The following is a 26703-nucleotide window of genomic DNA, read 5'->3' on the forward strand; positions in this document are numbered from 1 at the left end:
TTTTTTTTTGTTTTCAGAAGACCATAATATTTTGTGATATGCATTAAAAACAAAAAACCCCACCCAACTGGCTTCTTGAAATAAAATGAATCATGAAGGAATTAAGAGGAAAAGAATGTCTTCCTGTTCAACTTCCATGTGCAGCAGTGGCAGAATTGTGAAATGGAAGTAGCCTGTTCTGGTGGCAGTTTGTATTTCAAAATAAAGGCTGTAAATATTTTATGTTTCAGTTTTACAAGTAGTAGAAAGGACTTTGTTTTTGCACTTGTTTTTTGAAAGCTATTGATTTGGGAGAATGACTGGATTTGCTGGATGTGGTCTCTGTATCCATATACTCGTGACGGATGTTATCTCACATGGATATAAGTACTAGATGCTAATCAGTTATTCACCGGAATAATATAAAACAAGCTTCCCTTGTAGCAGCTTTTTGCAGGGAGCATTTTAGGTCAGGGTGAGTTTCATGTAATTACAAAAAATTCTTGCACTAGTATTTTTAACATTATGGGGGCTAAATAACCTGACTTGATGTTAAGTGTGATGTAGGCTAGTGATTTTTGTGCACATCCCCCTGCAGTGGACCAATCTACTGGATTTGACCAATGCATGTCCCCTGAAAAGGCCCTCAGTTGTGATCTGTCGTTTGTTCAACAGTCAGTCTGCCGTGCTTTGTTTACGGTGAGGTTTTGCCTGTTTGTAACTTCATAGCCAGTACGATCACTGAAAAACTAGTATAATATAGAACTCTCTATGGTATTTGAAAGGTACAGCAAACCACATGTAATAAAAACCATCTTGTGAAATATATTACTTGATAAACTAATGACAATCCAGTGAAGTTTGTTTTCATGAAGACTACAATGCATTTTGATTGAACAATTCACTGCACTATTTGACTTAAGATATAATATTCAGAATATGCAACTTGGTACAGCAGTAGTTTTTTCTGCCTCTGATCAAAGAAATTTATTTCAAAATAGTAAGCTTTTAACTGAATTATTTATCATGAACACTTACTATAGTGCATGAAAAGAAAGCAAATAATAGAAAATAACATTTAATGGCAGTATTTTAATACTGTTAAGTTTAAAGTGCCATAGAGACAACACAAATTCAGGAATTTTCAAAAACCTAGAAGGACTAGGTTTTATTTGATCTGGCAGTGGACCAGTGCTCTTGCTCTTCAATAGTGTCAGCTCTAACAAGTATGGCACTCTCATTTTAGAGTGAATAGGTACTATGTGTAGCTCGTAGTGATACCAGTGCAACCACTACTATGTACAGGTATTCCTTTCTGAAATGTAGTCTACTAGAAATACTGCTTTTCCTTTTCTCACCCATCTCCCTGACAAGACTGTTGTCTCCTTCAGTCTGGTATTTGGGTTTACAACAGAGACTGGAATTCTTGAAAAAGGTCTTAGCATAAGCAGTTTGATTGTTACAACTGCTCATGTGCTAAAGACACATTTGGATTACGTTAGTCACTTCACTGAATACTCTGCAATCTGTTGTATCATGTGGACGAGGAGTCCTGAGACCTGGGAAGTTTCCAGGTGCCAACACAGTGACCCGTAACTTGTGGACCAGGAGTTAGAACTAACTGAAAGAGTAACTTGCTGTCATATAAGCTTTTAGGACATCAGTGGTAGTTTTGTGTCAGGAAGAGTGAAGATGAGGGCAAAATAAAATTCCTTTTTTTTTTTAATTTGCAAGTTTTTAAAATTAATTTCCTGCTGCAAATTAAGACAAAGCCATTTAGCACTCGACCTACTGCTGAGATCAGCTCAAAGAAGCAAACAGCCACTGTTTGACTAAAAGAAATCTGCAGACAGCATGAATAATGAGAAGGGATTATCAAGTGCACCGAAAGGAAATGGTGCAACTGATTTTCTGTATCTTTAAGGAACTCTGCTAGTGTTTAAAAGCAGACAACAAATTTATAAAAGCTTTGATACATTTCCTTTAAACAGGTAAAGAAGGGATATATCCAGTTTGTGAAGCAGCAGATGGACTCCCGCTTTACACACTGACAATTCTCAAAGATGATACCTTTTCCTTTGTATGCTTAAAAAAAAAAGTAAACCTGGTTAGCCATGAAGTAACTTACTCAAGAAGAAAGACTGTACAACCTTGCTTGTGCAGGACTAATACCAGGACAAATAAGATTATTTCTATAAACAGTAGGCCTAATTCTTTAAGTTTTATGGCTGTGAGGCTTAGGGTAAATGTATTTAATTTGTAAAATTTGTGGCAGACAGATATTAATCTTAAGGAACCCATGACACAAAGCATTTAAAAGCTGGAAAATCACAGTAGCTCTTTAACATTGTTGTGTGTACTTTAAATATACATTCTCTCTACTGTTGTTACCATAGCCATAACCAATTATTGCGCTGCTCTACAAATTGTTTGAGATGTGTCCTCTGTGCATGCTGAACTGCTCCTTGAGGAAGGGCAGGTATGATTTTGCTTTCCAATGGGAAGTCCAAAACAGAACATCATAATTAAGATCTATAGTAGGTCACTGGGGAGAACTGACATTGCAGACCTGGTGGGATTGCCTTCACCCTGTGCTTGTTTCCCTGCTGTTCTAGGCTACAAGCACATGTGATTTGGATGTAAAAGAGAGTCTGTGCAAGCTGTGCCATCATGTGTGGTGGTCGTATTACCACTTGCTGTTTCTCTGCTCACCCCAAGAAAGTCCATTTCCTGGGTTAAAGAAGGTTTTTCTATTAAACATCGTATTATAAGACTTTTTATACTTGTGTGTAAAAAATCCCAATCATAGCTATATCTGTGGTTTAGTCTATTGCAAAGGCAGAATAAGGAAAATTAGAACAATAATCAAACGGACTTTCCAACAACACAGAATACTAGTTATACAAGTACTCATACACGGAATTTTCTTGTAGGTTGTCTTCAGTAGGGAGTGTTCCATTTCTGCTTTTGCAGCTGATTTGGAAGACCACACAATCCCAGCTGAGACTCTTGGTTATGCTAGAATGCAGGCTATGTGCACACTTCTGTATTTTCCTTAATTAAATAGGATACTCCAGATAGCTGATATTCAGCTTTGTGCTTGGAAACCATATTCCTGATTTTACACATGAAGCTTGTTCTTAGCCTGGAAGCATTCCCAACATAAATGTGTGCTACTTTTACAGATGGTACAAGACAGAAAAGTCATGGTAGGCTAGTGGTTTGGGGTGACAGCTACCTAGTAAGGTGCAAGATGAAAAGTGTTTGAAATCTGCTCAGACCTTGAGGAAACTATCACTAGTTTCAGTTTATAACTATTCTGAAAAAGTTACGAGCTGGTGAAAAATTATGTTGGCACGCTAAATTCAAGTGTCAGATTTACTCCTGTACTGCTAAATCTGAAAATGGGTATTTGTTGATTTGAAGCATAAGTTGTGGGGAGGAGAGGACTAGGTGACTTCTTTGAAACTGTAGAAAAGCATATGCCAAGCCTGAGTGCAAAGGGCTGTGACTGGCTGGTCTGATTTCATCTGCTGAAGACCTCTGAAAATTAATTTACATCCATGTGAAATCTGTGTAGATTGAGCTGTAAAGGAGACAGAGCTTTGTTCAGGGTAGGTTGCCTACTTCATGAAATACAGCCCCTGAACCTAAAAGACTGTTTCAGCTGCTTGGGAAATAACACCAGTTTCGTGAAGTATAGCTCACTGTAAAAGGCAAACTGAAGTAAGATGAAGACAAAGCTCCACAATCTTTCATGAAAAGGAAAAAGCACAGTTAAAACCTCTGTTCTTCATAAAGACTTCAAAGAGAAATGACCATGCTCTTATTTCCTATGAAAAGGTAAAGAATCAGAAACAGTAACTAGTTGGGTATGTTAGAACTTCCTGGTTCTTAAACTGGCTTTATTGTGTTTAAGAAGGAAAATAAGTAGCTCAAGTCAGCTAAAACCTCCATCTGGTCCCAAGGTTAAGCATATGTGAAGAATGTTATCTGAGAACTGAGGAGTTACCCTTTGCTGAGCATGGCTTGCAATTAATTAAACTTGCCTCTAACCCACCTTGAGCTTTGGTACATGTCTCTGACCTGCGAAATATTCATTAGAACTGCATCCACGTCATGTTCGTTACAGGACACTTGCTCTGTGAGATTTAAAGGGAGATCCTTAACTCAGAATACTGGAACACAAATTTTACAGGTTTCTTTCCAGAACTCAAGAAGTCCTGTTAGGACTGCATAATATTTTCACGTAAGATTTGTCAGTGTCCTTACTGAGTAATTTCACCCTGGTTTCATGAGAAGAAAATGGTAATTGAATACAAAGAATTGATCTGTAAGGAAAGAAGGTACTACTTTTACATTACTACATAAAAGTAGAGCTGTAATATTTCAAAAATAAAATGGAACAGGATTCTTGCTGAGGCTACTCATTAGAAAGTGTTTGAATATGCAAAACACTTTGAGTTATTACATAAAAATCATTCCAGATAGTCCTCCTATTAAGGTAAAGTGAAATTAAGAGCTGGTTCAGCAAAGCTATACCTTGGAAATTTTTTTCAAATTCTGTTTAAGTGGAAGGGTGGAAAGTAGCCAAGTAAACCAACTTGAAACATGGCTTATTACTAAAAGGTGAGTCTCAAAAACAAAACGATGTAATACTTGTATTTGTTATAAAGAACAGAGCAGGGACTTCATATGAAGGAAAACAGGCAGGAAAGACAGGTAGGAGGATTAGGACAATAAATGTCTTCAGTGTTGCAGATCTGTGGGGGCCTTTCCTTGCTCACCATTCCCATCTTGCATTAGCTTACAGTCTAACCATGTGAATAGCAAGAATCTCTGTTTTTGGAGTATATGAATACTGAGGAAATCTAGCTTTTTGAGGAAGGGATTCTGTTACCTGCACTACTGTGAGTTCTCTAGAGTGTTTTGTGTGTGAATGTTCCCAAACAAGGTACGAAGTATACATTTTTTTGCTGCTTGTCATCTTCTGAATTGAGGGCATATAATTGAAATTACAAAATGTTAACTGTGCTTCTATCTCAGTCTGTGGTTGTTTGAATTTATATTTTAACCAGAATCCTACTCTGAACAAAGAGTGACTGTTTCATTTACCTTGTGTCTTAGAATGTCAAGTGAAATGTCCTCTGCAGATTTTCATTACTCTACTTGGGAAAACATGTACATACCTACGTGGCTTAATGAAACAGGCTTCGTAGTCAGGCATATATTCAACAGCATAAACATGTATATATCTAGTGGGGGGAATGTGCATATCATATCTGACAGCTCTGGCTTTAATAGATACGTAGGAATTAAATGGAAACAGAGGAATTTTCTTCAGCCTTCATAGTCATTTTTTGCTACTGAGATGGACACTGGTAGATGTTGCACTTACACTCTGGGTGGCTGAACGCGTGAGAGTGATAAAATTAGACATGGAAACTTCTCAGAGTAACTGTCTTTACACCATGTATTGTTTGGCTGAACAAGAAAGGATTCTTTGGGTGTGCTTCGTGGGAATGATGGGAATTGCTTCCATCTTCCTGAGGTACAATTCAAAGCCCACTTGTGCTTGAGAAGAGTTAAGTTTGGAAAATCTTCTATGTTAGCAGTTTGACCTGGCATTTCTTAGGCTTGCTTTCTGAAGCAGTATTGTTGTGGTGTTCTGGCTTTCAGCTCATCTCCTGACGGAGCTAAAACAAACACCTGGAATCTAAGGGGGTTTTGCATTGGGGTTTTTGTTTGTTTTCTGTGTGGTGGGTGGGTGTGTGTGTCCTGCTATAAAATTACCACTGAGGTTATGGAGAGCTCTAAAAAGATAGGTTTTATTCTTTGCTGACCTGGGGGGAAATTTGCTAACTGTATTCTCAATGAACTGTAAAGTCCATATTTAGGAACACTGTCTTAAGGCTGGAGTTCCTGGGCATTGTCTCTGCTGTTCAGGGAGAATCCGACAGCATCTGTGTACAGGTATGCTATGGATGGGAACACCTTAGCCTGATGCTGGCTGCTGGAGAGGGCATATGCTGTCCAAATCTCTCCTACTAATCCTATTGCCGTGACATCAGTTGTTCTTGAGGTCAGTAATTGCTATTGGGATTTAGAACGAATGCTGGGGTCTTCAAGCAGGCCACCTTCTGTGCCTTGAGGATATTGTCTCCCTTTGTATTTATGGCTGGGATAGAGGATGCCAGGGAGTGGAGTGGCAGAACATTCTTCAGAGTGATTTGAAGGGGCCTTTATTTCTACTGACCAGAGAGTTTATTTAGAAAACCAAAACCCAACAAAACAAAAAAAAACCCCAAACCAAAAAAACAAACTGTGGTGAGTATCCTACCAAGAAATCTTTAACTCCATACAGGTCTTTCACATACTATTTTTGAAAAGCAAAATAAATGAAATATGTGTTTGTGCGCACAAAACTGCACACACACAACCCCAAAGATCTCAACAGAGGGTGGAGGAAAGGGAACCCTCCTCTTGGCTGGTGAACTCTGAGGTGATACTTGCAATATAAGGGGGTCACAGTTTGTAAGGGAAATTGTATCAGTTACAGCCGACAGAAGACATAATAGTCAAATTTTCGTTCACAGTTAATAATTAAAAAATTAGCAGATGTGATAGGTAAGCGGTCTGGTGCTGTAGATAATACATCTGGATGTAGCTGATGGTATTAGGTTGTTTGATGTTTATAGCTTTTTGCAATGGTATATGTGAGATAACTTCTTATCGTAAAATGTCTGGATAGGTCTATAGCTTAAAACTTGGTAAAGGAGTTTGTTAAACTCATCCTACCAAACAATCCAAATTCTACAGTAAAACCTTATTAAGTTTCCACTTACTCATTTAGAAAAGTCTTAGCTGATATAGCCACTTCCTTTGTCAGTTTGTTACTGCACTTTTCAATGTTAATTGCTGTCAAATGAAGTTTTTGAGAGCAAACCCCATATGCAATGTGAATCTATGACTCAGTAATTTGCATTTATATTTTGAGACAAATACAACTGCAGGTAGAGCAGTGTGTATTTTGAAATATAAAGCATATACTAGTCAACAGTATTCTTAATCTGTATGGACATTTCAGGAAAACAGTACGAGCACACGCACACCCCCACAAACACTCCTGTGGAAACATTTTTAAAAGTCATGGTAACTTAGGAGGGTTGTTTGCTATTTTCCATTTCTTGAAATCTGCGTTAAGACTAATGAAAAGAAGCCAGTCAGAACATAACTACACATCTACTATACACACCTACTACGTAAATTCAATTTGTTTCTTGAGCTAAGGCAGCTCTCTGAGGATCACTGAGGAAGTGCCTTCAAGATTCTCTTAAAAAAATGGCTGAATCTGGACAGAAGAACCTCGCTTCAAGTTGTGGGGTTTTTTTTTCTTTTTTCTCCTTCCCCTTATATTTAACAATTCAAGCACTGCTCTACCCAACCAGGAGGAGGAACTGGTGGGAAAGCCTCTTCATGTCAACAAAAATAAGAACTTATTTTTGGTCCAATAAGCCTCTTAATTAAATCTGAAATTCCTTCTAATTTCTGTTCCAGAAATATAATGAATATAATGATGGCAAAAGAAACAAGAAACACAATTTATGGAACACTTGAAAAAGTGAAGAGCGTCAATCTATTTAGCTCTACACTCCTACCTTAGGTATTTTCATGAAAGGCAATTTAATTTGGGGATTTAGACATAATTTTAAGTAAAATGTACAAGTAAAATGTGTCATTAGTATACATTTTTGCCTAGCAGAAATTAATATTCTACTTTAGAAGCCTGGAGGGGGGAGCAAAAGGAATGCAGGAATACACTGAAGATAGGTTCAGCTTACTAGATCAGTCCAAAATACTGCAAGCTGGGATGCTCTGTATGTGTGGATGGATCGGGACACTGTCATGAGAAAAGGAAGAAAACTCTGCTGACTGATATCTTTACTGCGCTACAGAGATCATGGTTAGTAGCTGCTGTACTGTTCCTACTTGTACAGTTTAATTGTGGTTTCAGGCTTACGTGTATTCCTAGGATGTGACCCTGTGCAACGTGCTCTAGGTAAACCTGCTTTGGCAGGGGTTTAGACTAGATGATCTCCAGAGGTCCCTTTCAACCCCAACGGTTCTGTGATTCTGTGATATTTTAATCCGTTTCCCTGTGTGATACTAGCTTCAATAACCACTTCTACCCTGTAATACTATTGTAAAAGTCTATAACCAAGCCCGTGAAACAAATGCTTACCATAGCAGCCCACATCCTGTAGCCCTAGAATGTACGAACTCGTGAAGAAGCTTATTTTCTTGAATTCTCTCTGAAACTTAGCTGTTTCTTAACCACACAGAGATAAGCTTCTGATTAGAACACTTCTAAAATCCGCTGCTCCTGTGTTCTTTTCAGAGTGATTAAATAGAGAAAATTACAAACCTTTCTACTGTTTCCATATGAAACACAGTTTCATGTTAAGATGAAGCATCTAAACCCAGGAAAGAATTCAGTAAATTCAGCTTTCACATGTGTCTCTGCGCCACTTCTCACCAGCGTAGCCATAAATTCCTGTAAACTGTGCACTTAAACTCTTAGACCAGTAGACTAACGATTCTCCAGCACAATGAACGTGTATATATTGAAGACCTGCATCTAAACAGGTGCTCTTAAATCCTGTGCAGAGCAGTTGTTAATAATAGCTTGTTTTCATGCATGTGCTGGGGTTTTTTGTTTTCAGCACTGGCCATTTTCAACACCTCTGCATTTTCACAAGAAAAGAGATTAAGTAATGGTAACAGATGAAGCTTCTTGATAGAATTATAGTTCTGTTTGTTTATTCTAGTGTGTTTATCCTAGTATGAGAATCTTAATAACCATGTGTATTTTTCAGTTTAACTGTACTGTATGGCTGTATTGAAAAACAGTATTTTCATCCTTTAATTTTTCAGCTATATACAATTTCAAAGGTACAGGAATACCACAACTACCTCTACAGATTGGTGATGTGGTCCATATCTTGGAGTCCTGTGAAGGTAAGTCAGTTGCCTTCAGGCTATAGGTTTCTCTGTGTGAATAACTTAATCCTTTTACTTGACAGCAATTGCCCATGTTACATAATTAGTTGTCTAATGCTCTTATTTGTATTGGTGGTGGTGTTCTATTTTGAGGAAGAACCTATTCATTTTTGGAGAGCCAAAATCAGAAATGTTACAGTACATGTGGTTTTTTTGGGAAGCCATTATCAAATGAGGAAGTCACAAGGTGAATGCAGTCTGTGAAGTTCATGCCAGCTTGTAATATACCTGGTGGAAGTTACATTAGATTTGATTGAAGTTTTAATGGAGTACATTTTTGCCTCTAAACTAAATACTTGTTGCTAGGATATATTCAGCACCCTAGTCATCCTATAGCATAAGATGGAAATCTAGTATGTTAGAGTAGTCTGCGGGCCAACATGATAGAAACATTTCTGAAAGCCATCCAACTTAGTGAACATGCTAAACAGCAGAAGTCCAAGGCAAGTCATGCATGATAGTCAATATGCTGATCCAAACTTATGTAGTCAGTACGTGGAGGTATCTGACCAGCTGGCATAAACATAAAATAAATACAAGCAGCAGAAGAATAAGCGAACATAAAATTTTGTACACTTGTGAAGCTGAAATCATTGTCGACACTGTAGTGATAGCATATTCCTCCGTATTGATTCGATCTGTACCTTCACAATCTGACTGAATTTTCTCCCAAGTCTGCCAGAGCTACTTAAGTTTTTATTAGTATAAAGCAACAAGGGTGCAATTATTATTACTAACTCAACAGTCAGGTATCTGCAAATGTCATTGTAATAGCAATTTATTTTCAGTCTGCAGTGATGTTCTTGACCAGGTAAGAGCTTAAAAAAGCTTAAAAGTGCTTCAAGCTTTTCAAAATGTATTGTAAATTTATCTTCTTCAACCTACTTCCACTGTCTGTCAGTTGTATCTTATTAACTGTATTTACGTTAAAGAGAAAGGCCAACTGCTGCATTATGCAGTATAGAGACAGCTCAGTGTTGAAAGACATTTTCTATGTTGTGGTCATAAGGCTGCAAAGAATCTGAAGCTGTTTAAGCCCAGCCCATTCCATTTCATAGAGCTCCAGGTTGTTTTGCATGGAAACAACAAAGTATTTGAGAGAAGAGCATCTGAGAAAACACACCTCCAATGCTTTGGAGCATTTTTTTTCCTTCTTCTCTTTGTAAGAGAAATTAAATAACTCTAAGCATTAATGAAAATATTGATGTCACTCATTAGACTATTAGTCAACAGATGTATTTCTCAAAGTCATGAGTATAGAGGTATATATTTGTGTCCTCTCCTAAAAAAAAAAAAGAAAGGTCTACATAATTCTTTAAGCCTTGATTCTAAACATTTTGGCTAAGGAAAAACACACTGGCAAACCAGAAACCTCTTCATCCCTATATTGTCTCTGTTAATTGCAGAAACAGCATTTCAGGTTTGTGACTGCTGTGGTACATCAGTTGTCAGCCCAGCCTAGCAAGTTGAGGGGTGATCTTATGGGGTTGTTTTTATCTAAAAGTCTTTTCTGAATCCTCTGCCCTTAACACACTATGTTGTAGCTTGCTTTATGAAATACATTTGTCAATGAAGAAGTGGAATATCTTATATTGTGCAAGTGAGGAGGTTCATCTTTTATCAGATATCTTAAAGATATGCTGCCAGCTGCAGCTGAAGAGTAACCAACAGTAACAGGTTTTTTTCCTGAGCTCAGTTTTTGTGCTATTTTAGTTTGTTTTGCATGCACAAAATATATACACAGAACATGCATGTGCAGTCAAAGCAAATGGGATGAAATAGATTTTACACATTTGGTTGTAAACTGGAGACTATGTGCAAATAATTCCATTTTAGAAGTTGGAATTCTATTGTTGAGAAGATATAAAATCCCTGTGCTGAAAAAGCTGAAACAAATCTGTCCTGAGTCTGTCTTTGAGGTCAGTGATTCTACTCTGACTTTTAACATTGCCTTTCTCTCAGTACTGTTTGAGGTTTGGGAAGGTTTTTTTATGCTTTGTTTGCATGACTGAAATACCTGTGCTGTGGTAGAAATGGAGAGACAGAAAAGTTGGTAGGGAAGAGATAATATCTGTTCATGAAAGTGTACACTTTCAGTCATAAAAATGCTTTCTTTGGGGTGAAATAGAAGTAGTATTCAACAGAGCTGAATATTGTTGCTGTGCAGGTAATGTTTCATGATGAAATGTGTGCACAGTGTACGTGGCTTCTGCTGTAATTTAGTAAGGTTGAACTCTTCATTTTATGTTCTTTGTAGAAGTTTATTGTGACTTAACTGAGGCATAGATGGAACAAAGTCTGAATGAGTATTTTAATTGCCACTACTGCAATACTGCACTCTTTCCTTTCAGAAGGGGTTTCTAGTTATGAATGCAGCAGAACCTCCTAATAGTCCTTCATTTGCTTGAGGTTCTAACATGAATTTTACACTAGAAAGCGGTTTATTTGAGTTGGGTCCAAAAGCTATAACTCCTTATGGCAGAAAGATGGCTTTACTCCTCTTACAGTCAAGGAAGTTGAATATATAAGAACCAATTGTGTTCTAGGTGTAGTATTAATCCAATACAGTACAGGGAAGAGCTTCCTGAGCTATCCAGTACCATGAGTAATCTTCGTTGAGAGAGATATATACGTGTGTGTGCTACAGAATACATTACAGAACAGCTTATCCTACCTTTATATGTGTGTGGGTGTTACATTCTGTGTAAGATTATCTGTACTTACTATGCAAGACTAGAAAGAGCATATAATCATACTTGCTAATGTGCAAGTCATGCTAAATATACTGCCTGATATTCACTTTACTTTCATCTATGTATTTTTTAAGTAACTATTAATTTTTAATCATCTCGATGTTTAAAATGTTAGATAGTTCTTATATGAAACAAAAACCATGGCTTTATTATATGCTTTTTTATGCATATGTTCTGTCGTACTAAGTGCACTCTTTCTTCCTTTTAGATTGGTACAAGGGTTATCTAGTAAGACATAAAGGATCAGAGGTAAGATCACGCTATTCATTCCTATGAGACTATTTTTAAGAAATCAACCCATAAAGTGAATTTTTTAGTATCTCTTATCAGGTAGTCCTGTTCTGATCTCTGAAGTCAGCTGTCTCCATTCTCTTTCCTTTCAAGATGAATAAAATGATCAGCATTTGTCATGGACAATGTTGGTAAATATTAGAAGTGAGGACTGGGACAAGCATATCAATGAACAAAAAATTACCGTGCCTTCAGGTTAACAGACTGAAGACATCATTTGAAAGAACTTTCTCAGTTAATTTACTGCTAGATGTGTCTGCTTCTGCACTTTTTTCTAAGGATTCTTTAGGCTACATTCAAGCTAAACAGCTCCCATCAGGCTTAAATTCTTAAATATATCTCTAATGTACAAAAATAATATCAATTAAAAATGTCAATATTCTTATACCTAAAGATGGAAAGCCACAAATGAATACTTTTTACCCTGGATATGATGACTCCTGAGTTAGGTATCAAGAAAATTGCTTTTTAGTTTAAAATGCTCCTTTCTAGAAGAAAAGCATCTTTTGAAACTTGCTCTTAGTATCAAATTTTTTTTAGGGAGCAGCAATGCAAAGGCATTTGAAGTTAGAGACTCTTGCCTGTATTACAGTAAAAATGTTTGATGGAAGTTGCTTCTCTGTGTAGCCTGGAAAAAGGATGTATAAAACCTTCACAGCCACTTAAAAAGGGATATCTGGAGACTAGAGGGACAGTTGTTGGCAGAGAATATGCCATCAGAAAAAATCAGAACAGTCCTAAGTTTTCTATTTCTCCTTTTTCTTGTTTTGTATTCAGTGGCTTGTAGGTATTAGCAATAACTTGCATTAACTTAGAGCAACTAATTAGTGTCATTTTCAAACTGTATGTGATAGTAAGATAGATTAGTTTCCTTTTGGAAGTATTAGATGCTTGATTTACTATTTCACTTCATTGCTCGATGACTGCACAACCTAAAAGACAGAGGAATGAATAATTACTTGTGATAATTACGCATAATTGTTTCCTCCAGACTCCTACCTGTTGTTTCTCATGCCCTATGAGCTCCAGTACAACTGCAGAGTACACCTTATTTGCTTGCTTCCATTTCTAGCTCATCGCAGATGAGGTGAGGTGGAAGCTAGATGAGTGATAAGGTAGTTGACTGTAAGTTCTTGATACAGCAGAGTATTTCAGTGGGAGGTACCCAAAGCAGTTACTATCAGCTGTTTGATCTGCAGTAATTGAGGGTGGATGTGAGAGAATGGCTAACCATCCTCCCATTCTGCCCAATACTCTAACTGTGTTTTAAATACTCCTTTGATGTTTCTTTTGGCTCAAAATGCTATTGCTGTCTATTCTAATTAAAATTTTAATTTATTAAAATTTAGTCTAAAACTAAAAAGGGAAAATATTGACCAGAAGTAACCACTTCCTTTTAACTAATTCTTAATATTGCTACAGTGTTTCATCAAGGTCAACATGCATAACAGGTTTTAAGAAGTATTATTAATTTCATATACTAAGATTTCACTAAATTTACTATTAATGGGACCTTTTTTACTTTGCTTCTTCATGGACTCTTTTGAACTTAAATCTTGATGAAAAACTGTGGAAGCGATAAGACAGGACTGTTTTGATTAAGATCCAGTGCTAAAAGAAAATGGCTATAAAAGCTGAAATCTAATTGAGAGAGATTTTTTGTAAAGTACCATGTATAGATGTCAGTTATTGAACAGAGAAGAATCCAAGAAGAACCTAGCTTAATTACCAAGACTAGATTTGCTAGTTAATGTGAGGATTGTCATGGACAGATTGATGGTCAAACATTCCTTTAGGGTGACTTAAAACATTTCAGCTGTGGTAGAGCAAGGACACACATCACATTAGATCATTTTGTCTAGTGACTTTTTTTTTTTTTCTACACAGGTCAATTAAAAAATAAATGTTGAGAATGTCATGAAATCTGGTGCCTCCTTTGCTACATCTCGCTGGGTATCTTACTGCATGGGCCTAGGTAGTACAAAATGAGACCATAATCTCAGTTGCAGTGGTGCCACATATACCTAGGAGGGCTGAGAGCTTATGGCTTTACTAAGTGTCTCCTTTCTTTGTGCATTGCAAATGAAACGTCCTTCTCTTTTCTTAAAGTAATTTTAGTGTTTTAAACACAGTGTTCTTGGCTCTTATGCTTCAAAGTAAACTTTGAGTTTACTATCCTCCATGTCAGTGGCCATTTTGCTATTCATCCCAAGTGATTTCCACTGCCTACCAATATTTCTTTCACTAGATGTGATGATTCTATATCAGCATCTTTCTTTGGGTTTGATAATCAAGCTGATATCTAAATTAGGCTGCATTTGTTTTCCTGGAATGAGAAATGTATGGGCTGATGCACAGAGAAAATCCTTCTTTACTGTATTTACACTGTATGTGCTGTTTTCTTGGGGAGTAGATGGAGGGGTGGGAGTGGAAGATGGTGTTTCTTATGAAGAGATGTAATTCTATGCATTCTATGTTTGTAGAAAAGGACGTGACAAAACAACTATTATTTGTCAAACAGAAATGTATATAGCTGGACAGAAAACTAGATAGACTGCAATCTCCAAATTACCTGCTGCCTATGTTCACAGTCATAGTTTTATGAAGAAAATGTACAAGTGGGTTCTGGAAAGTTCTCACTTGTTACTTAAATGTTCTTGGAGAACAAAAGTGGATTGTAATTTTTTTTTTTCTCCTTCAACAGGGAATATTTCCTAAATCTTTCATCCACATCAAGGAAGTTACTGTTGAAAAGAAAAGGTATTGAATTTAACTGTTTTATTACATTAAGGATCTTGTCTGCTAAAGAATGAGTTTTAAGGCATTTATATGCCTTAAACACCATAACTATAATATAAACCCATGAAACTCAGATACTCTTTTCATTTTAATTGTGTTAAATGTTCTTTTCTTTCCTAGACATACAGAAAACACAACACCTGCTGAAATTCCTTTAGTTCAAGAAGTTACCACTACTCTCTGGGAATGGGGAAGCATCTGGAAACAGCTCTATGTGGTATGATGTTTTGGGACGCTAGAACAAGTTGTTCAAGGGTTACTGGGAGCATGTCGCTATTAACGATTGGCAATTTCAAGAAGTCAGTTTTTTTACTTTCAATATCTTAATTTTACATTTCTTAAAGAAAAACATATTTTTTCCACCTTGGAGAAAACCAATTTTTTCCTGTGAGCACTTCTACCAATACATAAAAGTGCAATGAATTCGGAGGTACTAGTCAAAATGACCACTGCATCAGCATCTGTGTTCCTCGTCAGTAAGCAACCTGTAGTCATGGTGGTCTTGGGCAAATGCTTGTAATGCCCACAGTGTAGTACAGAACTGTAGAAGTCCTTTTTTAAAATTATCTTTTTATTTTAATTGGACCTGAAATATTTTTGCAGGCCTCAACCATCCTTTACACAGACACCAAACCTTTCTTACAATATTATGCCTGTCCTTGGACTCTTGAGAGGTAAAATTTGAATTTGAAGGATAGAAGGCTAATTTTTACATTTGTATAATCATAGATATTTTGCATGTTGTAATCCTACATTAATCCCTACTGATTCTAGTGACTTGTTTATGAATTTTTGGCTGTCGGACTTAGGTTGAAGTGTTGACTGGAAAAACATTAAAAGATGGTGAATTCTGTAGTACCTGATTAGTCTCTTCTAATGGATAACCTGTTTCAACAACTTGCACTGACTGTTCCAGGATCCCAGACATTGGACTTTGCTTTTTCTCCGTTGGGGCAAAGAAATCTTAAATATGGTGTAGTTTTTCCTCATTAATATATCTTCTGAAACATGTCACTTCTTAGTCTTCCTCTTGTTAAAGTCAACAACTAAAACTTCTCTTGTTTCAGTGAATGACACTGGAACTGCTTTAGTGACTTCTATGTGTTCTCACACTTTTCTCTTAAATGTATTAATACCACAGTCAAATGTAGTTGTTCCCAGCATGCTTTTATCAGTATCTCATAGAGAAGTAAATTGCTTCTATGTTTTCTCTTGATGAGACTTAGTTAATGGATTTTAAAACAGCACAATTAAGTAAACCAAAAATAACGTATTTCCCTATCCCCATACAAACTGCTTAAATTTCATGTCATTTCTTTACAGTCACATGGGAGGTTCTGTCCTTAACAATTTGTGGCACGAGAGGAGGAAGGAAGGAAGCCAGGCTCAGTACTTTGCCTGATTTTTGCTCCTGCAATCATTTAGCATTAAATATGACACATTCTTTAATTGTCAAGACCAATGTTTCACTTCAGCTTGAAGCTTGAAACCTGTTGTTTTCTTTTATATCTTAGGCAAATAAGAAAGAGCGATTCCAGCAGGTGCAGTCTATGATGTATGACTTAATGGAGTGGCGGTCACAGCTTCTGTCCGGGACTTTGCCAAAAGATGAACTCAAAGAACTGAAACAGAAAGTCACTTCCAAAATTGACTATGGTAACAAGTAAGTGGCCTACGTTGCTTCTGGAAAACGTGATTTATTTTAAACCACCCAGCTAGAACAGAGACGATGATAAAGTTTTCCTGTTTGCAGTTTTGTAACTCATTCATATGAGATGAAAATGTTTGAGAAGGAAGATTCAATACTTCTCCCTTTATTCCTATACCATGTTGAGGCTTCTCATAGCAAATTGCTTTTTCAAAATATTAATTTATGTGTTAATTACAGATATATGAGCTTGTCAGTTGTAAAGATTTGAGGTTAGATTAACTGGGCTTTATATACATATAATATCAGTGTACTCGGGACTCAAAACTTGTCCATCTTTCACAAACACAGCCTACCTCTAGTAGTGTTATGCTCCCACTTCGAAAGTGGTGCTGAGAAACCTTAGTGTGGTGGATGAATAGCAAAGGTCTAAAAAGTCTTAAGTATATAGAGCCTTTGCTAAAGGCACCCCCCACCCTCCCCCATCCCAATTTACTAGGGATTTTTAAGGCAGAACTCTGGTTCTGGTAATAGAAGTGAAACTACCAGGGATATAATAGTTTTTTGACAAAATGCCTTGTCTGCTTCTTGCTAATGAAAAGTCACTGCAGTACAACACATTTTTGGCAAAAATGAGGTTATGTGGGGTCGAGTGGTGTTCCACCATCTGTTAAAGGAGGGGAGAGAGCTTTGTTCACAAATCTTCATAGTATTGGCTTTATAGGCACTGGAAGCTGCTTATAAACTGTATTTAGCTACTGCAAATGGCTGTGGTTATTGTGGCCTGAAGGCCTATATGCAGCTGAAAGTCTTCAGTTACCTCTGTCTAGACATAAGCAATGGGCATGAGAGGTTACAAAACTCTTAACTTGTTCACTGTGATTCGGGTGCACAGATTTCTGATAAATTATATTCTTACAAAGCACACTATGGGAATACACGTATCCTGCTACACTATGTGAGCTGAATGATCACTCCAAGACAGATTTTACTTTGAAATGCTCCAATCAAAGAGCATTTTAAAGAGCAATCCTAGCTCTGATTAAGACAACACTAACATTTCTTTGCTTTCAGGCTTTTGTTTTCACCCTCTTCTCTTCTTTCCAAATTATGAGACAGTAAGCTCCTTCCTTTAGAGGAGCAGGGGTGGAGGGGATGTTTAAAATGGTTTGGGATTGTATAAAGGAAAAGTGCAAGCTGGCTAATATTTGTAAGTGTCTGAAAGTGTGGGGTTGAGTTGTGATGTGTGAAGGAAACTTCCCAAACTGTGGAGAAGGAATAAAGGCAATGACAATGGAGGCTGCGCAGGTCATTCTGGGAGAGGAAATTGGACACCAAATCAGGACATGTTGTAGATAATCACATAAGGCGATGAAAGATGGCTTGCAGTCTGATATAGACTCCTTCAAACCACATTAACAGTGCCATAAGGGCAGGCAGTACACTTCAGAAATTGTGAAAGGTACAGTCTGGCATGAAGTAGACCAATTTTAGAGGGGGATGGAGGAGTGAGATCCTGGACAGGCAAGAAAAGATATCTCTTGGCTGAGGTGACACCATGACACTGGGCAAGAATATGTAGGATGTATGGAGGTAAGACTTGAGTTTTGAATGTTGAGGGGAAAAAAAAAAAAGAGTGGAAGGAGAAAAGGCGTGATTTGTGTGTGTGCAAAGGAGAACAGAGCATAGTAGTTAAGTAACGGGACTGGGAGAGTAAGAGAGCAACATAAAAGCAGAAGGTAACAGGAAAAATCTGCGCCTCTTGATTACAAAGGTTATACGTTAAAAAGCAAAAGAGATGAAGACTGCTTGACGTGATGAACACAGTGAATTTATTTTATGTGAAAAGCATTTAAATGCCTTGATGACATTACTATAAATTTGTAAAATGGATAAATATACAACAACTTGAAAAGAAAATAGTGGGGTTTAGTTACATTTTTCTTCAATCAAATACTGTTGCATGTATTTAAACTTACTTTACTGCTTTAAAACTTGAAGCAGCTCCTTGCGCGTTACATTTCTAAGCTTTATTTTTATAGAAGGAAATAACCCTGCCATTATGCTCTTTGTATTTTCACAGGATACTTGAGCTAGATCTAATAGTTAGAGATGAAGATGGGAATATCTTGGATCCGGATAAAGCCAGTGTCATCAGCCTATTTCATGCACATGAAGAAGCGACTAATAAAATCACTGAGCGAATTAAGGAGGAAATGGTAGGAATGACTGGCCAAACTTAATGCTTCCTTTGCTAAAACCAAAAGGAAAAACCAGTACAAGGGTTGAAGGATGTAACCTTCTACCATAAAAGCTGGTGGAAACTTTTGCCTCTGACTGAACTAAGAGTAGATTCATGTTCATGTGTTATAAATATGGCTAAGCCTCAAATGGAGTTAGTTGCATTTGTGCACTGGATTCACGCTGTGGGCTAGGCTGAAAACCTGTGTCTAAAGCTGGTTCTAAATCCATTTTTGGATTTCTAAATAGAAATGTCTTCTCATTCCGTCTGTGGGCTACTTAATGGGCTGATTCACATAGTGAACAGTTACATACTTGGACTTCAGGCTGTAAGCTATGACTAACCAAAGCTCTGTTTTAGAAGATCTTGTGACAACACTAGTAGTCTTCTATGTGTTGCTGCTTGTTATTTAGTCTGATGGAGCTGAAGAACTTAAGCTCACTAAAGAGGAACTCAGGTGAACTCAGCATAATCTTGTGGACACCAGAAGTTAGCATGCCTAAGAAAAGCTGATGAGTACATTAATTTAATCTTTTAAAAAGCAAAGCAGGTGACTACACTTCCTTGACCTTTTTCTATATTAAGTCTGTTCAGGGACTTGTAAGATACATCGGTTCTTTTCTTCATTCATGAGAAAATAGTAATAAAGCAAGTAAAACACTCGACCAAAAAAAAGTTGGGCTGTCATGACACTTCAATAAGGTCCATGAGATATCACTGCAAAACACCTTATGAGTTGTTCTCATCAGTGTCACTAAATAAGTCTTGCTTCAAGACATCAAAATGTAATTTACTGACAATATAAGGAAAACTAAACTTGGCAGTCTGCTATAGACTGTGTTGACTTGTTTTAAAAATACAGCCAAACAATGGGTAAAAAGAGCTTTAGGCTATCAAATGTTAAGTAGCTGGTTTTAGGTGGTTAAAATGGGATGCTGGTAGAAATTAGGAGCCTGTTTTTTGTCAGCGAACCTGCTCAGCTGTGTCCTGATCTCAGGACATGCTATTTGTCTCCTCTTCAAAGAGGTGTATTTTGTTTTGCTAGTGTTCCTAGCATACTGAAACCCCATTACGATGTGGATAGTAGGCTTCCTGCTACATCCTACTGTGTTCAAAAAAGATCTGATACTTTCTCTTCTCTTCAAAAGTGATGATAATGTTTCACCCTTTATGTAATTGCCCAGTGGCTGAAGAACTGGCCTAAGATACGGAAGTCTCAAAATCATAGAGTATCTCAAGTTGGAAAGGACCAGTAAGGATCATCGAGTCCAACTCCCTGCTCTCTTCTCCTAAAGGGGTTTAAGTTCTTACAGCCTGGCAAAAATATTCTCAAATCTTTTAGGCACAGTCTTTCACAAAATTTTAGTAAAGGACTTCAGAATAGTTCCATTCAAAGCAGCCTGATTTTCTTGGGAGGTACTGTTTTGGATACATTCATATATAGGAGGGAAACTTTACCTGGCTCTTTTCTCCTGAATGAAAGTATATGTAAGATTTTCAAGAAATGAAGGTTTCTGGAGGTGAAGGGAGAAGGGAAGAGAAACAGCTTAATTATTGTGTTCCTTGGAAATATTCATAAAATATTAATAAAAAAAGTAATCCCTGTTCCATTCCTAAAAGGAGACACCTACCTGGAAAGGATAATATGCGTAGAATCCCATACAAAGGAAGCTCTTACTCATACTGAGTAAGTCCCCTAAATACTGCAAAAGATTGATTTAAGGCATCAAGCTTTTTCATTATTTGCACACAGAGGTAGCTCCCTAGTCTGGGTGCAGTGTTTTGAAGAACCCAGTCTGAGCTTTTTATCTCCTTGCATACATTGAAGGCTCTGCAGAGGAAAGTGGGATCTTGCATACTTATGTCACTTCTGCACTTTCTAACCTGCTAACTTTCTAGCTTCATAGTAGAAAAGGATGTTGATATACTGGTGAAGCATTGCACAGGGTCAGAAACTTATTTGCTAGTTATGTTTGCATTATTAAGCAATGTCTTTCAGATTAATATACAGGGCAATGCTTATTTGCTGGAAACAAGTATTTTTATACAAATTTTCTATTATTTTACTGCTACACATGATAAAAATTGAAACTACTTGTAGTATCCCACCATTTTAATTCATGGATCTAGCTAATGATTTTCCTTCTTCCGAGTAGTCAAAAGATCAACCAGATTATGCGTCGTACTCCCGAATGTCTTCATCCCCCACCCACAGCCTATATGTCTTTGTGCGGAATTTTGTTTGCCGAATTGGAGAGGATGCAGAACTCTTTATGTCCCTATATGATCCACAGAAATTAACAATTATAAGGTAAGCTTTCTTTTTTAATTGCAAAGGAGTAGCAAAAGGAGATAGCCAAGATGAAGTAAACCAGTTGCCAACATGCTAGTAATGCAGAGAATATATAAATAAAAAGAAGAAAACAAAAAGGAAAGGGAAGTGTGGACAGATCTAGTTGTTGGTGGCTACTAAAGAATTTTAAGGTAAAGGATTGCAAGTATTTTGATAGGTAGTTCCTGGATTGAACATTTCAGAATTTTGGAGAAGCCTGGGACCACTTCAAATTTAAGAGATTATTCTTGATGGGGAACGTTGTGGTGTCTGGAGTAAAGTGATGAAACAGGGAGAAGGGGACAAAATGGGAGTAACTTATAAATTCAAAGATAGATTAAGATTCTGTTGCGTATTCCCATCAAACAGACTGATGATGGTAATGTTTCCTCCAAAAAAGGTGCCATTCTGTCTTAGGTTCAAGTTATTTTTCAAAACTTAGTGATGGTATTTTGTATAGCATTCTTCTTGTCTTTTAGTCTGGTATGAGATTTAAACAATCACTACAGACTATTGTCTGTTATGCAACCTTTGTTATGTACTGTGGTTTTTAATGTACTGTGAAAGGGAAGAATTTTTAAATCACATGACAATAAGATATTTATCTTCAAAACAGTGAGAACTACTTGGTGAGATGGGGGAGTAGAGGCTTTCCAAAGGAAATTGATATGCTCAACAATCTTAAAGTAGTGTTCACAGTAAGTGTCTTCCCGTTTACCTTACTTCGTATTTGCAAATTGCATTGTCTCTTCTCTGTGGTCACTATCAGAACTCCTGAAGACTGAGCAAGATAAAGAAGGAAGCAGAAGTAATCTTAGAAACAGAGCAAGATGACCGTTCACTGAGTGCTTTAAGGCAGTGACAGTGCTTCAATATCCTTTCTTCAAATCATTTTGCTGCCTCATAAATTTACTGATGACTTGACATTTTTTTAATCTGCTGTGCCCCTTGATTGCTACTATTTTCTCTATTTATCTTACCTTATATTTTCTTCAAACTTTAAACTGTCAGGTTTTTCATCCTTTCTGTGGGCTCAGTTTGTGTTTTTTCTTTTTCCATTGATTACTGAGGCTCAATAATTATTATCATCAACTTGGTTCTTTCTCAAGCAATATTTCAATTCTTTTTTGTTTGTATCTTAGGATCTTGGAAATAAAGACCTTAGCAGAGATAAAATTTATTTAGTTTGTCAAATAGTCCGAGTTGGAAGGATGGATCTCAAAGACAGTAACTCAAAGAAATACACACAAGGACTAAGGCGGCCTTTTGGAGTGGCAGGTAACTGATGTCTCCGGTGCTATATCTGAAGCAGGACCCCAGGGAGACTTGCCAACCCTGGACCGTAGAATCTCTACCAAGACATGTCACAATACAAAATAGCTATATCAACCACCTTCCATATTTAATTTTTTAAGTCCATAAGTCCTTCATAAGGACTGCACCTACATTAGCACTTTAGCTCAGGTCAGAAATGTGCTTTGGAATTTAATTTCCTAATAATTCACACTTACTGCTATGCAGTGCAAAGCACAGTACCAGAGTATAATAGAATTTCTTGCAGATAAAATAAAACCAATGATTATGTCCCCAGAGCACCACCAATGCACTCATACCTGTATTTGCAGGATTAGACCAAAACTAGTCTGAAGTAATTTTCCCTTTACATAACAACATGTTTGTAGTGAGGACTTTGTACTACATGTTCTGTCCCACAAATCTACCCCTGTTGGTCTACACTGCTTCCTAGTGAAAAATCTGTATTTACCTTGAGGCACAAGAACATTAATGCACATTATTCATAGATAAGAGGAAATATTTTGTAATGCTACTATGTGTTTTGATGATTTCTCTTCTGCTCTTCTAGTTATGGATATTACAGATATCATAAAAGGAAAAGCTGAAAGTGATGAAGAAAAGCAGCATTTCATTCCCTTTCACCCGTAAGATAGTCACAGATACCTTTTTTTATACACACAAAAATATTTCTGTATCACTTTGGCTGTAACAATCTGTGAAATATTTCAAGAAAGAATAATTTTTGCTTTTAATAATTTTATGTTGTAATAGTGCTAATTATTTAAGTATCACTTTAAAAGGTACTTAAGACTTGACAGGGCTTACACAGTGTTTTAAATGAATGTGTGTTTCTATGAATGTGCTCCTTCAGGCAGCTGGTACCATCTCCTATTTAACAAAACCCAAGTTAAATAGTTATACATACTCAACAGTAATTTCTTCAAAAGAAATGCCAGACCAGCTGCCTAAAAATGTGATACTTGCAGATCAAATGCATAGATGCCAGTATTCACTGGAAACATGTTTGCATTCTATATAGCACTGCTGCTCTGTACTATGGAGAATAAATTTAATTCTGAAAGATCCAAATTTGACACACTGGTTTATTATTTCACTTGTTCACAATTTGGTCCAACACGTTTGTTATGTGAGAATTTGTTTCCAACTTCAAAAGTAGCTGAAAAAAATTCAAGGTTCATTTGTTTGTCAGGCTATTTATCAGGAAAGTGGACTGGACTGGCATGTTGGTGAATGCTTTCATGTTGTGCATTCCTACAAAATGTTAAGCTTTCATAGTGTCAGTCTGTCACAAAATGCTGTTCCTAAAGTTGTCGATTTAATCTTTTTCACTTCAGTGTACGCATAAGCTTAATGTGAGTGGTCTGCAACTCGGAGTGAGACATAATGAAAATACAGAACGTATCATAATAAGGTCAAATACAGCAAAGAGGATTGAGGCTGTTTGTCATCTACGTTCTGACTGGTGTTTGATATATGTAGCACTTAATTCCTAGTAGACATTGTTTTTTCTCCTGCAGGGTAGTGGCAGAGAATGACTTCTTACACAGTCTCCTAAGCAAAGTCACTGCATCAAAAGGAGACAGTGGTGGACAAGGTAAAGTAGACTTTTTTTTTTTTTTTTAAGTAAAGTAACAAGGTCTTTTTATGGAACTTCATTTTATATTGTTTACATTTTAGAGAAAGGCTTTTATATTAGAGCTGTAGCACCACCATGGAGGTGGGTCAACTTGAACCTGGAAGTGAAGAATTATTAGTTTGTTGCAGAATCTTGGAGGTTATTTAAATTAGTAGCTACAGTTTTGGATTATAGAGCTTTTACTTTCAGCTAAAGGAAGTGGGGAAAGTGAATTCTTACCACTGTTTTGGTGGGTAGAAAAGGCAACCATGTGAAGAAAGGTTTGGGTTTTTTTTCCCTAACCATATATGTAATCTATTTCTTTTTTTTCTCTTACTAGGTCTCTGGGTAACTGTGAAAATGCTTGTTGGAGATGTGACTCAAACTAGGAAGGATTATCCACATCTTGTAGACAGAACTACAGTTGTTGCCAGAAAGCTAGGATTTCCTGAAATAATCATGCCAGGTAGGAGGTGCTTTGTTCTGTAATAGGAATGGATTTTGTTTTTTTTCATTCCCTAGGTTAATGAGCATCTAGCTGCAGCCTTATTTACTTACTTCTGTAATGGGTAACTCAGAGGTTCTTTAGAGTTCACTCTTCGTGGTAAGTTTTGTTCCAATATTAGAGGCTTATAAAACAGTGAAATCCTTGGAAAGTATTTTCTAGTACTTAAACAGGAAAAACAAAATCCAGACAGTAAGGGATAATCCCAGCTCCTTGTACAGAGCTTTCTTGTCTTCTAAGTAGGTTATGGGGGATGCTTACTTGAATTTTAAATTAACCTTGTTTTTATTGTAACTTATCACTGTCCTTTAATAATAACAACATATGAGTGTGCAATATCTTGATTTTTTTTTTTTTTTTTTGATTTATGGTAAGATATTTTTCCAGTTTAATTCACTCACTGTCTGCAGTGCTCCTTTTTAAAAAACAAATAAATAATATCGCCCCTCCAACCCCTTCAATTCAAATCTCGATACTTCTTTCAAAAGAAGTAATTAATTTGTTCAGAAGGAAAGGAAAATATGAAGCTCCTTCCAGAAAGAGAGCTGTGTATTTGGGGAAAATTCAGTAACGGAATCATCTGTCACCTCACCAGCAGGTGTCAGTGCAGGACGAGAATTGCTTCAAGTCACTTTGACGACTCCCATGTGGTTCGTTTCACATCACATTGTGGTATCTTCTTAGCTAAGAATAAGAGATGAAAATTTTAAGTTGAGAGGGAAAATAAGACATTGATATCTGTTTCACTTCAGAAAAAGAGGTACTCTTGTGAAGTTCAGTTGGCCCTATGCTTCCACAGCTATTTTAATTGATTTTTAACCTTTCCATTTCTTTTTTTAGGAGATATAAGAAATGACATTTATATTACATTGCTGTATGGAGACTTTGATAAATACAATAAAACAACTCAGAGAAATGTGGAAGTGATAATGTGTGTCTGTGATGAAGAAGGAAAAGTGATGGCAGTAAGTTTTCTTTTTTTTCTGTTTGATGGACACAGAAAGATGAGTTACATTATAGAACTAAGCCTTAAGCTTCTTATAAATTTTTATAAAATACCATTGTGCAAACACTTGCAGTTCCCTCACTTGTGTCATCTTGTGAACATCTCCTGACTGATATGTTTTATGATGTTTAAAGTGACATATCTATTAAAGTCCTATAAATGTCTTGCATAAAACTGTAAAGGGAAATAACAGTGAGTGACCTATTTTAGCTGTGCCAAGGAACAAATGCTGTTTCTGACAATTACTGCATTCTTACTCTAGGGTTTTTCTTGTGGAAATTCCCCGAGGAATGCAATTTGTACAATAAAATGTTAGAAGTACCATTTCTGCTACATAACAAACCCTTGATTTGTGCCAGGAAGACTCTATCATTGTTTCTTGAATGAAGCACATTGCGGATAACTAAATTAGTGACAACAGAGGAGTGTGAACACTGTAAATATGCAATATAAATATTTACAGTGTCTTTTTGCTTGTCTGTTTTCTTTTTGAAGAGTTTTTGTCTTTTCCTGAGGGCTTTTTAACACCAGTTCAGTGTTCAGGGGGATTTTTGGCCTTTCCTTTTCTGAGCTTTATACTGTTCACTAAATTAGTACTGTGATCATGAGGGTGAAATCATAATGACGCTTCTTGAGATAAAATAAAGATGGAGTAACTCATTGTGATTCATGACCTGCTGAAGTATGTTTATGAACTACAATTAAATGCTTGACCTAAAATTTAACTTTGAAGCTTAAATGCAGAAAAACCTAAACCCATGTAATGCTTAGGGTCTACACAACAAATTGTAACCCTGATAACAAAACACTTACCTATACATATGAAAACACCTAAACGTGACTTGCATATACAGATGTTAACTCTGTTGTGAAATCAACTTCAGCATCCTCTATTCTATTAACAGATAATATGCTTAGACTTAAGTATTCCCTAAAGAAATTAACCTATTGCAGTGCATTAAATCTTGCATTCCAATATCATATGTGTTCAGCTCTGCAGATGCATCCTTTCTCCAAATACTAGGAGAAAGTAGATGTCACTTTGTGTATGATCCGAAATATATGTTCAAATCATGCCTGCTTTCTGTGGCTAATATGCTTTAGAAATGTTTAAGCAACAATTTTGAGGAGTTAATTGAAATGCTGTCAAATGCAA

The 26703-nt window shown here is 36.7% G+C and overlaps 1 protein-coding gene across 1 annotated transcript in view; it reads left to right on the forward strand.

Annotated features, from left to right (window-relative positions):
- Nucleotides 1-26703, forward strand: part of DOCK2 (dedicator of cytokinesis 2) — a 182192-nt gene that overhangs the window by 744 nt on the left and 154745 nt on the right. Inside the window, exons 2-14 of the mRNA XM_068417297.1 lie at nt 8914-8997; nt 12001-12041; nt 14788-14843; nt 15003-15099; nt 16397-16545; nt 18614-18749; nt 20929-21083; nt 21721-21802; nt 22247-22382; nt 22969-23044; nt 23939-24015; nt 24377-24502; nt 25382-25506. Coding sequence (XP_068273398.1) covers nt 8914-8997; nt 12001-12041; nt 14788-14843; nt 15003-15099; nt 16397-16545; nt 18614-18749; nt 20929-21083; nt 21721-21802; nt 22247-22382; nt 22969-23044; nt 23939-24015; nt 24377-24502; nt 25382-25506 — 1340 coding nt within the window. The remainder of the gene's footprint in view (nt 1-8913; nt 8998-12000; nt 12042-14787; nt 14844-15002; nt 15100-16396; nt 16546-18613; nt 18750-20928; nt 21084-21720; nt 21803-22246; nt 22383-22968; nt 23045-23938; nt 24016-24376; nt 24503-25381; nt 25507-26703) is intronic.

This window comes from Nyctibius grandis, chromosome 22, assembly GCF_013368605.1.
Source record: "Nyctibius grandis isolate bNycGra1 chromosome 22, bNycGra1.pri, whole genome shotgun sequence".
In the NCBI taxonomy this organism is placed as follows: domain Eukaryota; kingdom Metazoa; phylum Chordata; class Aves; order Nyctibiiformes; family Nyctibiidae; genus Nyctibius; species Nyctibius grandis.